General features: G+C 45.0%; 1 protein-coding gene across 8 annotated transcripts; it reads left to right on the top strand.

Moving 5' to 3' along the window:
* Nucleotides 1-4,532: 4,532 nt before the first annotated feature.
* LOC123138251 (uncharacterized) lies at nucleotides 4,533-15,807 on the top strand. Of its 8 annotated transcripts, none has more exons than XM_044558184.1 (19): nucleotides 4,533-4,944; nucleotides 7,067-7,219; nucleotides 7,327-7,411; nucleotides 7,918-8,020; nucleotides 8,103-8,187; nucleotides 8,670-8,753; nucleotides 8,836-8,865; nucleotides 8,950-9,053; nucleotides 10,040-10,145; nucleotides 11,340-11,764; nucleotides 11,980-12,061; nucleotides 12,228-12,404; nucleotides 12,473-12,526; nucleotides 13,407-13,499; nucleotides 13,589-13,654; nucleotides 13,764-13,810; nucleotides 13,939-14,610; nucleotides 14,763-15,266; nucleotides 15,485-15,807. In XM_044558184.1, the coding sequence occupies exons 2-18, from the start codon at nucleotides 7,103-7,105 to the stop codon at nucleotides 15,151-15,153; spliced, it is 2,721 nt and encodes a 906-aa protein (XP_044414119.1). In that variant the 5' UTR covers nucleotides 4,533-4,944; nucleotides 7,067-7,102; the 3' UTR covers nucleotides 15,154-15,266; nucleotides 15,485-15,807. The 8 variants fall into 8 exon arrangements, with proteins under 8 accessions (XP_044414119.1, XP_044414125.1, XP_044414122.1 ...); XM_044558190.1 differs by adding an exon at nucleotides 7,758-7,848 and having other exon boundaries at nucleotides 7,067-7,411; nucleotides 7,939-8,020; XM_044558187.1 differs by adding an exon at nucleotides 7,758-7,848 and having other exon boundaries at nucleotides 7,067-7,411.
* The last annotated feature ends 1,355 nt before the right edge of the window (nucleotides 15,808-17,162 follow it).

Below are 17,162 nucleotides of genomic sequence, written 5' to 3'. Positions count from 1 at the left end.
AGTGTTTGCATGTGTAAATCTGTCTTACACCCGTTGTATTTGAACGTCTGAATAAAACACCCGATCATCACGTGGTGTTTTGAAACAGCGAACTGTCGCAACGGTGCACAGTTAGGGGGAACACTTCTTGAATTTATTGTGAGGGATCATCTTATTTACTACCGTCGTTCTAAGTAAACAAGATGCAAAACATGATAAACATCACATGCAATCAAATAATAAACGTGACATGATATGGCCAATATCACATAGCTCCTTTGATCTCCATCTTGGGGCTCCATGATCATCTTGTCACCGGCTTGACACCATGATCTCCATCATCATGATCTCCATCATCGTGTCTCCATGAAGTTGCTCGCCAACTATTACTTCTACTACTATGGCTAACGCGTTTAGCAATAAAGTAAAGTAATTTACATGGCGTTTCTCGATGACACGCAGGTCATTAAAAGAATAAAGACAACTCCTATGGCTCCTGCCGGTTGTCATACTCATCGACATGCAAGTCGTGAATCCTATTACAATAGCATGAACATCTCATACATCACATATAGATCATTCATCATTCATCACAACTTTGGCCATATCATATCACAAACCACTTGCTGCAAAAACAAGTTAGACGTCCTCTAATTGTTGTTGCAAGTTTTACGTGGCTGAATTAGGGTTCTAGCAAGAACGTTTTCTTACCTACGTTAAAGCCACAACGTGATTTGTCAACTTCTATTTACCCTTCATAAGGACCCTGTTCATCGATTCCGCTCCAACTAAAGTAGGAGAGACAGACACCCGCCAGCCACCTTATGCAACTAGTGCATGTTAGTCGGTGGAACCGGTCTCACGTAAGCGTACGTGTAAGGTTGGTCCGGGCCGCTTCATCCCACAATACCGCTGAAGCAAGAAAGGACTAGTAACGGCAAGAAAGTTGACAAATCTACGCCCACAACAAATTGTGTTCTACTCGCGCAAGAAGAACTACGCATAGACCTAGCTCATGATGCCACTGTAGGGGAACGTTGCAGAAAACAAAAATTTTCCTACTCGTTTCACCAAGATCATCTAGGAGTTCATCTAGCAACGAGTGATTAGATGCATCTACATACCTTTGTAGATCGCGAGCGGAAGCGTTCAAAAGAACGGTGATGATGTAGTCGTACTCGACGTGATCCAAATCACCGATGACCAGCGCCGAACGGACGGCACCTCCGCGTTCAACACACGTACGGAACAGCCACGTCTCCTCCTTCTTGATCCAGCAAGGGAGGGAGGAGAGGTTGAGGGAGATGGCACCAGCAGCAGCACGACGGCGTGGTGTTGATGGAGCTGCAGTACTCCGGCAGAGCTTCGCTAAGCACTATGGAGGTGGAGGAGGTGTTGGGGAGGGAGAAGGAGGCAACCAAAGGCCAAGGCGTTCAGGTATGAAGTCCCTCCTCTCCCCCACTATATATAGGGGTGCCAAGGGGGGTGGCCGGCCCTAGGAGATCCAATCTCCTAGGGGGTGCGGCGGCCAAGGGGGGTTTCCCTCCCCCCCAAGGCACCTAGGAGGTGCCTTACCCTCCTAGGACTCTTGCCCCCTTGAACCCTAGGCGCATGGGCCTATGTGGGGCTGGTGCCCTTGGCCCATTAGGCCAAGGCGCACCCCCTTACAGCCCATGTGGCCCCCCGGGACAGGTGGACCCACCCGGTGGACCCCCGGGACCCTTCCGGTGGTCCCGGTACAATACCGATAACCCCGAAACTTGTCCCGATGCCCGAAACAGGACTTCCCATATATAAATCTTTACCTCCGGACCATTCCGGAACTCCTCGTGACGTCCGGGATCTCATCCGGGACTCCGAACAACATTCGGGTTACTGCATGTACATATCCCTACAACCCTAGCGTAACCGAACCTTAAGTGTGTAGACCCTACGGGTTCGGGAGACAAGCAGACATGACCGAGACGACTCTCCGGTCAATAACCAACAGCGGGATCTGGATACCCATGTTGGCTCCCACATGCTCCACGATGATCTCATCGGATGAACCACGATGTCGAGGATTCTATCAACCCCGTACGCTATTCCCTTTGTCTATCGATATGTTACTTGCCCGAGACTCGATCGTCGGTATCCCAATACCTCGTTCAATCTCGTTACCGGCAAGTCACTTTACTCGTACCGTAATGCATGATCCCGTGACCAGACACTTGATCACTCTGAGCTCATTATGATGATGCATTACCGAGTGGGCCCAGTGATACCTCTCCGTCATACGGAGTGACAAATCCCAGTCTTGATCCATGTCACCCAACAGACACTTTCGGAGATACCCATAGTCTACCTTTATGGTCACCCAGTTACGTTGTGACGCTTGGCATACCCAAAGCACTCCTACGGTATCCGGGAGTTACACGATCTCATGGTCTAAGGAAAAGATACTTGACATTGGAAAACTATAGCAAACGAACTATACGATCTTGTGCTATGTTTTAGGATTGGATCTTGTCCATCACATCATTCTCCTAATGATGTGATCTCGTTATCAATGACATCCAGTGTCCATAGTCAGGAAACCATGACTATCTGTTGATCAACGAGCTAGTCAACTAGAGGCTCACTAGGGACACGTTGATGTCTGTTATTCACACATGTATTACGATTTCCGGATAACACAATTATAGCATGAATAAAGACAATTATCATGAACAAGGAAAAATAATAATAATCCTTTTATTATTGCCTCTAGGGCATATTTCCAACAGCGAGAGGGCCGGCCGGGGCCTTTTTGCCCACGGCCGAGCAAGAGGGAAGGGATTTCCTTCTTAATTCTTGCTTGATTAGATTGATACATCTCCTCTCTTTATATAGAGAGGTTTACTTGACTCCCAAGCAAGGCTTACTTGACCCCTAAGCAAGCGACTCTTATCTCTAATTAACCCTAAGACTAACGGGGCCCATTAGGCCCATTACATACTCTAACACTACACCCCACCTGGACAGACAGCTTGTCCTCGAGCTGCAGCCTAACCAACTTATAACCATGACTCGATGCAACACAAACCTAACACCTAAAAACAAGCCTTTTACATCTCGGCTTGTGTTATTACTCTCAACCTGAAATAGACTGTGACATTTTATTTTGGACGTGCACGTGTACAGCCACCTGGATCCCATGGACACCATGTGGACAAAAGGAGTGCATGTGTATGGCTGTTGGTCTGCACTGCACAGGGAAGAGTGGAGGGCTTGCGATGGAGAATGTCGAGGAGGGGTGCGCCCCCCCAACCGCCGATGTCACAGACTTTGAGGTCGCTGCCCACGGGGAAAACAGCATGTCCGCCGCCCGTGGGGGAAACCGCATGCCCAAAACCCCCGACGCAGCGGACGAGATTGAGGTCCTTTGCGCAGCGAAGGGCAACTTGAAGGAGCGCAACTGCAGACCACGCATCTCCCGCACACGCCGACGCGCTAGGAGGCCGCGTGCAGCAGCCTGCAGCCTCACCGCCGCCGGCACGTGGCGGGTAGCGATCCAAGATGGAAGCGGTGATGGCGGCGGCGGGGACTTGATCTGCTGGATGTGGACGCCTTGGGATGGCGGCGGCGCTGATGGGAACAAGGTCGTCGCAGTCCCGTTGTAGGGCATCCCATACTGGGCGGCGGAGCTGACCGGCGGTGGCTACTGCAGCTGCAGCGGCTGCTGCGGTGTCGCGCCGGGCAGTGGCAGCGGAGCGCCGGGCGCGGCGGAGGCCGCCAGGAGCGGTGGATGCAACTGCAGCCAGGGCTGGGCGGTGGTGGCGATGGATGTCAGCTGCAGCGCCCTGGCAAGCGCGGTGAAGGCTGCCTGGTGCGGCAGCTGCCATGGCAGCCAAGGCAGCGCGGTGTCGGCGATGGGCGGCGCAGTCGGGGGCGGCCCGTAGGACCCGGCCAAGAACAGGTGGATCTCCTGGACCACCTGGGTTAGGTCCCGCAGCACGCCGAACACCTCCTTCGGGGTGTAGGCGGCGGCCGATGGTGCGACCAGCGGCGCGGACGGGGAGGGCAGCGGCGCGGTGGTGACGGTCGCCAGCGGAAGCGACGGGGTGGGCGGCGGCGAAGACATGATCGGAACTGAGCTATCTGATATCAAATTGTTATGACGCTGCTAGAAGGAGGGCGCGAGAGGGCCGGCCGGGTGCCTTTTTGCCCATGGCCGGGCAAGAGGGAAGGGATTTCCTTCTTAATTCTTGCTTGATTAGATTGATACATCTCCTCTCTTTATATAGAGAGGTTTACTTGACTCTCAAGTAAGGCTTACTTGACCCCCGACTCTTATCTCTAATTAACCCTAAGACTAACGGGGCCCATTAAGCCCATTACGTACTCTAACAGGCGACCACTGCGGTTATTTAAGCATTGCGGACCGGTTGAGCAATTGAACCGGCTGTTTTTTTGGGAAAACGGGTGAATTTGGCGGTTTTTGCAAAACCGGGGGTTCAATGTCGTTTCCAGAAAAACTCCTCAATCAACTTATTTTTCCTGTGAACAAGCCAGGGGCAGAGAGGGAGAAGTGGAAAACATCGTTTCGGCCGAAATCCACTGCTCAGTTCGCTGAAGTTGCAAAAAGAAAAGTTCTCCCCTAGCCCTCGGGCGCCGCCGCCCCTTCCGCCGCCACCCCTTCCTGGCGCGGCGTCGCTTCGCCGCCGCCCTGCTTGGCCGCGCCACCCCGCGCTGGCGCTCCCTCTGTCCCTCTCCAGTCTCCACCCTTCACCGCCGTTCCGGCCTCCCGCCGTCCCGCGCCTGCAGACGCCCCCGCCTGGTCCCCTCGGTTGCCTCCCTTTGTCCGTTGTCTCCGGCGGTCCGGCCTTTCTCTGCGAGTCTGCTCCAATCAAGTCGTCCCAGAGGCCCTCCAGTGGACCAGCCGACCAGGACGCCGGTCGTCTCCCTCTGCTACAAACCAGGACACCCCGACCTCTGTCGACGCTGGTAATATTTCTTCTCTTTTCTATCTACCCAGTCCCATTCTTCTATGTTATATCCAGCATCCAGATGTGCATTGTGAAGTTGGTATGTGACTAAGCTACTGGAGTGTGTTGTTTTTGCCTTCGTGATGAGAAAATTTGATAAATAATTAGAGCAGTAGCTTGCTACCAGTGGCGGATCTAGGATTTTACACTAGGGTGTGGCAGCTAGATTTTTTTTTCATTAGCACAAATAAAACATGCTCCCACAAAAAACAAAACAAAACATGTGCATATAGTCGACACGCACCTTTAAGAGTATATGCTCTTCGAACTGCATCTTGATCATTGCCATTATAGCTTGCAATAGGCAACCTTTCTCCTGGATCCTGTGGAAGATGATCAATGCCATAAACTAGCGGTGGTGGCGGCGGTGGCGGTGGAGAGGAAACTTCAAGTGAAGCTGAATTTTGCCCTTCTGTAGCATCTGGAGCTGAAGATGCAATCCTCTTTGCTTCATGTTTCCGATAAAGAGATGCAATGTCGCAATTCCTCTTCATATTTCAACAATTCTACATGCAAAATTACAAAATCAATTCACTAGTTATTCAATTACATTTAATCAATTTATATATTTGTTGATCAATATCAAGTTGATCTGTTGATCTTGCACTTTACAAGGCAGAAAGCTGTTCAAAATTACAAGGATTAAAAAGAGAAGGTAGCAATGAACTAGCACCTGCCCTAAACGATGAAGCAGAAGTGCCCTTGATTATGATTAGTAATTAGGATCGAAAAGGAGAAACAACAACGAGCTAGCACCTGTCCAGAAAGAGTGAAGCGTCCTTGATTAGTACTCCCGTCGTACAAGTAGATTTAACTTTAATTAGTGCGTACTCCCTACTCCGCCACAACCTACACGCCAAGACGACCGTGTGCTCACCTGCTTGCGCTGCTGCTGGACGCTGGTCCTCTCCTGCTGCCGTGCTGCGCCATCACCCGTCGGCCTGCTGCTACTGCGCCACTAGGGCTACAGCTGATTCGATCGAGATTTCTGTGCCAGATCATGTAACCCAGTAGTTGTGCGATCGATCAGTTAGGGATTGATTGGACGGTGACTCTAACTGGGCTGGAGAGCTGGGCCTAAAGGGAACCCCCCCCCCCCCCCTGATATATATATGCACTGGGCCAGATTTCTTAGGGTGTGGCGGGCCACACCTACACCCTACTACATCCGCCCCTGCTTGCTACTCCCTCCGTAAGGAAATATAAGATCGTTTTCCCCCCTAATATATATATATATATATATATGCATTATATATATATATATATATATATATATATATATATATATATATATATATATATATATATATATATATATATGCATTGGGCCAGATTTCTTAGGGTGTGGCGGGTTACACCCTACTACATCCGCCCCTGCTTGCTACTCCCTCCGTAAAGAAATATAAGATCGTTTAGAGTGAGGGAGTGTTTGTTAATTGGTATTTTGAGTTGCTGCTTGCTATTGAATGAACTATGAGAATGATTCGTCATGTCTTGCTGCCTTGCTGTTGCTACTTGATGGGTATGTCTATGTCATGTATATGAGTTACTCCTCCCGTCCCATAATATAAGAGCGTTTGTGACACTAATGTATCATGTGGTTGCTGGTTACTCTGTCATGTTATTACAACTCATATACATGACATAGACACAACCAGCAAGTAGCAACAGCACCAGTTGCTGGTTGTGCCTCCTCTCATCTATCTCCCCGGGATGCCCTGGCCTCTCTCTCTCTCTCTCTCTCTCTCTCTCTCTCTCTCTCTCTCTCTGCACGAGCGGTGGCGGAGGTGGCACCGGAGAACGGGGGGCAGTGGGGGCCGACAATGGAGACCGCTCGTGCAGCAGCACACCCAACCTAGCGCCATAGCTGTTGTCGTTACATTGTTCGCTCTTGTCTTTTTCCCTGTTCGTGCAACATTTTTCTGACCTCTGACTGATGCGATTCTGTAATGGACACTGTATCCCTAGCTCCACTTTTTTAACTTGTGAACATGAAATTAGCTCCAGGTGATTCTGGACTATAATCGCATGAATGCAAGGTTAACTACAAGTCATCATATCATATGGCATACATTTTGCAGGGTTTGATGCTCTAAGGTTTCTCTGGCTTCGGTGTCATGGCTCCGCATTACCAAGCCACCACCCTGATTGCCTCCCCATCCTATCCAGATGCCATCACTTGGTCAAGTGACAACTTGGTGGCCGTTGCCTCTGGTCACATCATCACTATTCTGGTATGAGCAATTTCAGCGCCCTATCGTACCGCCTTCACTTTCACTCTCAGGTATTATGGTAATCAATCTATTGGATTGGCATTGCATTCGTCATGTTTTTCCTCTAGAACCCAGCAGCTCTTGATGGGCCTCGTGGACTCGTTGTGCTTCGCCCTAGGGATCCTTTTCCCATTGGAGTGGTCAACAGGGAAGGTAGGTCCTAAGTTGAATGTGTATTGTACATGTTAGTAGGGTACTCATGCAGTTTGATAGGCACAATGAGGTGAAATAATTATTTCATCCTGAGTCTTTTGTTTATGGTTGCATAGTCAGTATAATGCTTGTGAGAATTCAAGACTTGTAGTGTTAGTTTGGACACATCGTGAGCAATTTGATGTTTTAAAACGAGGCACTCAGTCAGTGCTTTTGTTGAGATCGTCAAAGGCCAACTCCAAAGGATGATGATGATTGATGTATCGATTTGTTTCAATCTGTGGCAAATATTGAAGAATTGTTCAGTTGTAGTGTAATAAGAAGTTTGTTAACATTGATATTGCAGTGAGAGTATGATATGCTAGTATGCTGTTCAAATGAAGTGAAAATACCACTTCTTTGGGACTACAATGGAATATCTGGATGGCATTTCAGAGGTCGGCTACTTTACGACAATTGGAAAACAGCAATTTTTGTTTCATTTGAAATCTTCTCAACATTTGCAGATCTCTTTGAACCAAGTTTAGTGCCAACATCCTTAGTGCGTGATACTGAACCATGTGCACGGTCAGTTTCATGGTCTCAACAAGGATTTGCTCCTAATTCTGGGTAATTTCTGTTGATTGATATATTAGATTCATGCATTCATCTTTTCGCCTAATAATTTTGTTTATATGGATCATTATTTCAGTTGTTTGTTGGCTGTCTGTACTGTTGATGGTCACGTGAATCTTTACCGTCCGCCAGTTTCTGAATTTTGTGATGACTGGGTTAAGGTAAACACCTGTTTGGCTAAAGTAGTTCATATTAAGACATCTGGAGTTAGAATCAGTAGCCACCATAATTCTCATTTTTCTGTATACTTGGGACTAAAGTTTGCATGATCCATATGCATATGGATCCTATAATTTTTATATATCAATAGCTCGCCATTAACAGCTTCACCTAGTTTGCAGTCAAGTTTTTATATGTTAATACCTTTTTTTCCACCTGTTACAAACAAAAGAAACTTGTACTCCCTCCGTCCCATAATATAAGAGCATTTTTGATACTATTATATTATGGGACGGAGGGAGTACATTACAATTTTGGGTCATAGTTTTTTTCATTTTTATTAAATCTCCCACAAGTTTGTTCTTGCCAAAGTTAATATTTCTTGTTTTCATTTCAATTTTATTTTCTTCTGTCATTGTGGAGTTATCACTTGGTCTAGGCCACAACTACAATTATGCTCATCAACTCCGAATTGGTTGGTTAGGTTGCGGATATATCTCAATTGTTGTTTAACTATTACCAAAATATAAACTTCGGAGAGGATGATGGTCCAGATTCATTTCCTCAGGTACGCTGCCTTCCACCTGAGCACCGAGGTTTCCCTGATTATTGTAGAATTTTGTTGTTGACAGTTTTCTCTCATACATTAGGAAAAGGCAAATATTGACCACGCTCCTCAGGTATGCTCCCTTCCACTTGAGCACTGAGTGGTTTTCTTGATTATCATAGAATATCGTCATGATTTTTTCCCCTTCATATATTAGGAAAAGTTAAATAACAAGCACACACTGGACACAGGATATGCCGGTGAATTGCAAGAACCTCTTTCTCGCAGGGGTCCTGGACGGAGAAAAAGGAAGCCAGTAAGGTGAATGGTACTGTCTGTTAAATCATCAAAGCTTTACAATTTTCACTGAAAAACATAACCAAGTTTTGAAACAACAAGATAATCCAAAGGGGTTAGTTCAAGAAAAATGATAAGATTGATTCACATGCCTTAGTGGCTCGGTGACGGAAAAGTAGTTTGTGTGAAAAGATTTGCATGCCAGTACAGTTCTAGATCATATTAACAGCGACTCTAGAGAAATATGGGTTTAGAAGTTTGCTCTGGGCCTCACACTTTCAACACTTGTTTTCTGGGAGACAGATTGTACCTTTATTGCATTTGGCATTTTCTCTGTGAGTGAAGTCCAATGCTTAGTGAGCAATGATGGCCTCCAATCATAAGAAGTTAGTAGATTGCATTAACAGAGCACCACCGGTTTGCAAAGCCCTTATATCTAAGGAACTCGAAAAGGAATGACCACGCCGCAGTATCTAAGGCTTTAGCTATGTCGAGCTTCAGCAATAAGCATTGACCTCTCTTTTGGTAGAATTAAAAAGGAGCATTCAAAGTTTTGGCCATGTTTACAAAGCACCTAAAGCTGACTCATTATATAAAGGAATGTATGTCACCTTGTGTGGTTATAAATCTACACTGCAATGGGAAAGCTATGCACGCTTTTCTGTTGTAGTATTGATAGTTAATCTGAGAAATAAGGTAAGCCAAGCTAAGGGTGCACGACATTGCTAAAAATTTATCATCTTAGCTATTATCTAGTGCCAACTGTTGATATATCAGCCTCATCTACCACACGTAAACAAGGTACATAGGGGTGTTCGGTTTCAACTTTCAAACCCATCATGCCACATTTCTACTAGCATATGTTTTGGTCTTTAACTGATTTATTTTATTTTCATTTGAAATGCCAACATCTTTTGGTGGCCTTCTAGCATTCTTATATTGTGCCTGAACGACCATTCAAAATAAATTTGTGCCTGAATTTATTTGAAGTGGATTTTGACTGATTGTAGAGTTGAAGGCTATGTTTATGATGATGATGATGGAGATGATACTTCAAAGGATGCAGACTTCTCTCTGAATCCATGCCCTACATTAACGAAGATACCTATGAAAAAGGTAGTTTTTACATGTTGATATGTAGGCTTATGTTCAGTTTAACTTGATTAATTTGAGAAATTTGACAAAATGACACATTTTTTCTTTGACTTTGCTTCAAAGGCACATGTTCCATTGTCTTTGCCAAAAAGACACATATTTGGATGACTAGTAGACAAAATGACATAGTTTGTGTTTTTTTTCTTCTCATTTTTGTGTTTTAGGGCCACATGTCAGACTTTGTTGGATGAATATGCCCTCTGGTCTAACTCCCTGTGCATCTCCTGATCAAATCGATCAGAACTGGTTTTAGAAGCGATCGGATTGATCAAAATCGATCGACTCCTCTCCTCGCCTTTCCCCGGCCGCCCCTCACCTTGTTCTGCCCCTCGCCGATGCCTACCCGCTGCCTCGGCGCGTCCCTCCCTCTAGCTTGCCGTCGTCCCTCCTCTGTCTGTCTCGGCCGGTGGTACCTGGAACTAGGCCGTGCGGTGGCTGCCCCGGAGCAGGTGTGGCTTGGCTGCTGTGGTGGACCGGGAGCAGCCGACAGGCGAGGGGCGTGCTGAGGTGCCCCTCCCAGCCGTCCGTTTTTGTGTGTGCTGAGGACGGCGGCAACTTGTTGGTTCTGCCAACTTGTGCATTGGTGGTGCAACTGGCCCCAGCCAGGCGCTGCTTGCTCTCCTCACTGGAGGTACTTGTAGGCTGTTGGTGTTTGGCTGTTGCTCCTCTATCTGTAGCAGCGAGCGTAGCAGCTGCTTGCTGCCTGTTGTCTTTTGGATGTCATCAACATTTTGGCAATGTAATTAATTGTATCGTTTGCTGTTCATGAGATGAGTGAGGCCGGGGTAAAGCCCAGCAGCGCGACGCCTCTCTGCTCTTTCTTCTCTCCAGGTTGCACGTACCGGCCCTAATTGATCGATCGGTCTTTTTTAAATTGAAATGGGAGCAGGCTACAGCAAAAATACCAGGAACATTTTCGTCCTAAAAACTCTGACATGTGACCTCGGGATGAAAAAAATGAGAAAAAGACAGTGTCATTTTGTCTAACTGTCAACCAAGTATGTGCCATTCTGGCATGGACAATGAAAGGTGTGCTTCTAGAGCAAAGGCATAGGAAAAGTGTGTCATTTTGTGAATTCTTCTTATTTTTAACTCACATACATGGTTGTCTTTTATCTGATTCTGGATTTAACTTTGGCCCAATTGTGATTCCAGATTGACATGCCTGTGCATGAAATGGCTGTTGTAATTGCACAAGCTGGCTCACAAAATACCAAAGAAGCATTCTCTTGCAATGGAGAAAACAAACTTCTTCCTCTGATCACAGCAAAACAATATTCACGTCGCAATGCACTTTTGTTTTCTCTCGTAGTTGCATGGTCACCAGTTTTGCCATCACACAACGCTATTTCTCATTGGTGTATTCTTGCTGTTGGCTCAAAGTCTGGGGATGTTTCATTTTGGAAAATCAATAAGCCCGAGCACTACACAATAGATGTTTGCACTGTTACCAAAGATCCAATATTCGTTGGGGTTCTTCAAGCTCATAATTCATCGGTTTGTGCCATTAGTTGGGAAGTTTCATGTTCAAGATCTTCAAGGTCTTCATTACTTTTAGCAACTGGATGCTCGGATGGAAGGCAAGCACATTTTTACTTATTCTTTGTAAATGTTGCAACCTTATTGTTTGTCTTTAAATGGTTTCATTGAGCTTGATTCATGACAAGTAGAAAAGGGTACCTATGTTTAATTAATTAGAAATAAGATGTTTTGTGCTATTTCGCACGAAGTCCTGGATGCTAGATCAGCAACATAGAACCCGTGCAATCAATGATTTTCCATGAACTTTTTTCAGTGTGAAGATATGGTCAGGTGATATCGAAGGATCGAATCAATGTACAGATGCGAAAGAAGTGTCATTTTCGTCAGTCACAGAGGTACATATTAAGCAACATCTTTGTACCTGTGTTTATTTGATGCATATAGGTGGATATTTCAGACTAATTGATGTAACATCCAATGAATATAGGCATGCTTGTCTTTAGCTTTATTGCTGTGGCTGCTCTAATTATATACTCAATTCTGAAATGTTCCTCTTTTCAGGTGACCACTAATTCATCAGCTCCTGTCTCATCAATTTCATTGTCCACACCAGCTCAGCCTCGACAAGAGGTTAATTTGGCAGTTGGAAGAGTATCTGGATCACTGGAAACATGGATATTGGACCTGTGCAGCAACGAAGTTGAGAATAGCAGTGAATGTCATGCACATGATCGAGTGGTAAAATTTCATTGTAATCAAATGTCTTTTCTCCAATAAAATTCAACTAATTGTCAACACTACCATAGGTGACAGGTTTATCATGGGGTTTAGATGGCCACTGTTTATACAGCTGCAGTCAGGTGCATTAACTTGTCGCAACTCTGTGATTATTCCTTCTGATTGTGGCAGGGTAAAGAAAATCATGAAATTGTGTCCTCTGCTACCCTTGGCTCCTAGTAGGTTACCTTAGCCGGTCCCTTAGCTCCCCCAGGGAGTGGCAATACTACTATCTGAAGTCCTAATAAATTTTGTTACTATGGTAGTGTGGGTAGTATGTGCTTATTTGGTTGTTAAAGTAACGAAAACGCTCCAAATATGCTAGAATTAACAACATAATCATTACTAATATTGTGAGATGGATACTGATGTCAACTGACAACCAATACCATGTGAACATCCCATGCCAATGCCATCATATGACATGTTGCTATGGCATGTTATGTCGTAATGTCGGTATTTCTCTGGGTGTATTATGGTCCAATGAAACTCATTGGAGTGGTGGGGGGTTTAGTTCAAGTAACTGAAACTTTGAGGACATGAGTGAGAAGGTAAACGGAGTGCCGGATGTATGTCGACAGTTATCCCAAGCTAAAAGGCTAGTTAACCACTTGACCTAGTTATGGATAATTAGTCAATGACCGCTGTCTTGGTCCCTTGACATATGTTGTATTAGTACTGTTGGCTATGTACTAGTACTACTGTGCTTATCCCGACACCTTTTTGTTAGTGTTATCCAAGCTTTGTTGCAAACTTGTAACTGCTAAAAATTTACGAGTCCCTTTTGATGCCTTCTGTATTTGATGGAGTTACTTTAGTTTTTCACAAATATGCTTCTAACAATAACTCCCATGTCCATGTTATTTTCTTGCACCTGAATTGTATTATACTGCACAGTATTATTTTGTGTCATCCTAAACTTTGTTTTTCATGCGGATTCTGCAAATTTCTCATCTTTATCAGGATAATTCTGCGCGCTGTTGGATCTTTGAAAAGAATCAACTTGAAGAAGTTCCCGTGCACACAAATTTCCCAGAGCTAAAAGAATCAATAGATGTAAAACTGAGACTCCTTGTTGACCTTCGCCTTTTTCCTGAATTTGTGAGCTTGTATCATACTAACTGGTATCTCAAATGTTCATGCAGCTCTCAGTAGTATCTCATCAATGCTTTGGTCTTACACTTTCACCTGGAGAAGTAATGATTGCTGTGGTATGCTGTAGGTTGTTCCTTAAATCTGACATTTGTTGCTCAACTGCGACTTTTGCACTTGAGCTTGTGTACATAAGCTACACCAATTGATGGATATTGTCTCTTTCAGGTCCGCAGCTTGGATCCAAATATGCTAGACCAGATGTACCAAGCCAGGTATTATTTATGAGCTTAGTATAGGAAGCACTGGAGTCTTGTAATAGAAATCTTCATGTATTGACTGCTTTGAGATAAAAGTCCATCGTCAATTCATCATGGTAACATTTTGTGAACAAAAACAACAGGACACAAAAGGCAGTGGTTGAGTTCATTTGGATTGGTGGCCAGTTCCTTGGCATTCCACTAAACAAGGACATATATATCTCCAACAAACAATCTGCAAAGTCATCCGAGACTAACTTCTTATGGTGGGGTTCCAACATTCTTTGGTCATTGAACAATTATGAAAAATGTGAAACCGGACTTGTCTTATGGGATGTCATAGCTGCTTTACAAGTGCTCATGAAATCCGCACCAGCATTTTTGGAGACACTAATGCATAAATGGGTCTCAGATTTGTTTTCAGATGATCAACAACGTGTTTCTATCGATACCCTGTGTCAGTGTAGAAAGGACATGATGTCCAATGTCAGCTCGCGGAAGCTACACCTGTTGAATATCATTTGTAGGAAAGTAATGCTTCGTGATCCTGCTGGAGAAAATGGCAATAACACATCAACTGATTTGTGGAGCAGTCTTCTGTTGAGCAGCGAAAGAGAGCTACGAGAGAGACTTGTGGCTTTCACTTTTGCTGCTGTCTTGAATCGAATGTCATATTTTCGCAAGGGCGCATGTGCTGAAAACATGTGGTTTCCTGTTGGTGTTGCCCAGATGCGTTCTTGGGTGTCTATGAACAGTGGAGGAGTGCATAATCAGCTCAGGTCTCTCAGTTCGACAATTAAGCGTCTTGGAAGCAGGTATTCAGTTTTTGCTAGATTTATTATTCATCTACTCTATAAGCTGATTCCATTACTTCAAGGACCTAAAGTAATCTATTAGTTTTGTCAGTTCATTGAACTGTAAAATTGGGCATTCAGTATATCTGCTTTAAATTGTTTTTCTGTTGCAGGATCAACTCTGTGTGTGAATACTCAGCTAAAGAAACCTGTGCCTATTGCTCCACACCGGTTCACTTCGAGTCACCTGACATAGCCTTGTGTGGAAGTGTCAATCCTGCTATTGTTCCGACAGAAAGGCACAAGCTGTCAAGATGTGCAGCATCGATGCGCTTATGCTCTGTTCTGGAACCAACTTGGTACTGTGTATGTTGTGGAGGAATGGTTGATAAGCTTGTGCCTGAGACCTATTTCGCCATGAAGACATCTCCTTTGTTGGGTGCTGCCAATCCAGACGATGAATCATCACTTTACTCAGCACCTGCTGTTCCTCGTTGCCCCTTCTGCGGCATATTGCTGCAGAGGTTGATGCCAGAGTTCCTGCTCTCCGTCTCCCCGGTATAGAAGCTAGCGAGACTTTTTTGCTCAAGTGCACATCGTCTCTTTTTGCATTATTGTGCGTTTGTTGTTTATTCCTAGAGGCTGCCAAAAAAGGATGGAAAGCAACATCATCATGAGTAAGTCCTGAACTTCTTTTATCTATATGTTTGAATTACTGAGCTCCAAACACCCTTTTAACACATGATTAGGAAGTTTCTACGGAATATGACCAGGAACGATATGAGCTTTATCTTCCATACAGCACGCACATTATATTACTCTACTACTTTTTAATAGGCCTGTTATTAGGCTATTGGTTGATTGTGCCACTGAGTTTCTTATAATGGTATTTCAGCGCCAGCATGATTGTTCTTGGGGAGATGCTTGTTTTGAATATTATGTTGGTCAGCGCGTGCAGTGGCATCTGTAGCTTCGGTAGAGATCGAGGAAGAGCCAGATAGTCTAAAGGCAGAAGGAAATGGTTCAAGAGAAGAGGCCTAGCGGCTTAAAGCCTTCACCGTTCTTCATCATGTTGTACTACGGATTAATGTTTGCTCTTTTGTTTTTCCTGTTGTCTCTGACGGTCCAAAAGGCTTCTAGGACTCGTAACTGGTCAAGTGTTTTAACATATGATGTACACACGATTATTTTACTATAGGGTTTTCATGTCTCGATTTATATGATGCGTCATTTTAGCTTGTGGTGAGGCTATGCTTGAGATTGTTGGTTACTTATATATAGTAATAGACAGAAGCAAGTGAGTTTGACAAAAACAGAATGTATAACATATACAGAGAGGGCTGTGGAGCAGATTTGTTCGATTTTGGAGGATCATAATCCACCATCTGCCGGGTACTATCTTATTTTGTGCTACTTATGCCGGAGTAACCATCTAGTGGCTGGTGACTCCTAACATAGTCTTGATAGATCTGTAGATCGGGTAGGCTTAGGTATTAGCGGTAGATTTATCTTCTCCTTTGCTTGAAGAGCTCGAGTCATTGGCCATGGTGAAGAAGGTGGCGGCGGAGAGTGAGCAGCGGCAGTGGTGGTGCTTCCCATCACTTCGGGCTAACCTAGATCGGTAGGTTTATCGGTGGGGTTTGCGGCAGCATGATGAACCTCTTAGTGCGTGCCCCGGCCCCCACCTCTTTATATAGCCCGCGTGACAAGGGCGCATCAACCATAGGCGGGTTGAGTGGCCCCGATTAGGGATCAGGGCGCGGATCTAAGGGTCTAGTGGGCCGTTGGGCACACGCGGTGGAGATCAACCTAACATTCCCCTCAACCCCCCCTCCCCTCTCAACTTTACTTTTAACCATATATTTTTCACTTTACTCGTTTCATCACAGATCAATACATAGAACATGTTTCATCGTCACAGCTCAATTGCCGATAGAATCTGACAACTACAGCATACCTCTTTGTTTTGAAACAAATTTTGTTTCTTTTGGGCCTCTCATGATCTAGGAACCATAGGCTTTCTATTAAACCCATGCCGGCTAAGTGTTCCTTGAACACATTGGGTGGTAAGCCTTTCGTAAGCGGATCCGCAGGCATATCCTTTGTCCTTGTATGCTCGAGACTTATAGTGTGATCCTGGATTTTATCTTTCACAACATAATACTTTATCTCTATTGTTTTGGCAACATTACTCGACTTCTTGTTGTGAGCATAGAATATTGTGGGCTGATTGTCACAATACATCTTTAGTGGTTTGTCAATACAATCTATCACTTTCAGGTCGGGTATAAATTTCTTTAACCATATCGCCTGCCTCGTGGCCTCATAACATGCTATAAATTCTGCATTCATCGTGGACGATGCAACTATTGACTGTTTGGAGCTTCTCCACGAAATAGCCCCTCCAGCGAGAGTGAACATGTATCCTGACGTGGATTTTCTATCATCTCTGTCTCCCGCAAAATCTGCATCTGAATACCCTCTTATCTCTAGGGAATCAGATCTCCTGTATGTTAGCATGTGGTCCTTCGTGCCTTGCGCATAACGCAATGCTTTCTTTACCATCTTCCAGT

Source organism: Triticum aestivum, chromosome 6B (genome assembly GCF_018294505.1).
Source record: "Triticum aestivum cultivar Chinese Spring chromosome 6B, IWGSC CS RefSeq v2.1, whole genome shotgun sequence".
NCBI lineage: Eukaryota > Viridiplantae > Streptophyta > Magnoliopsida > Poales > Poaceae > Triticum > Triticum aestivum.
This window is presented reverse-complemented; position numbering and strand designations above follow the sequence as displayed.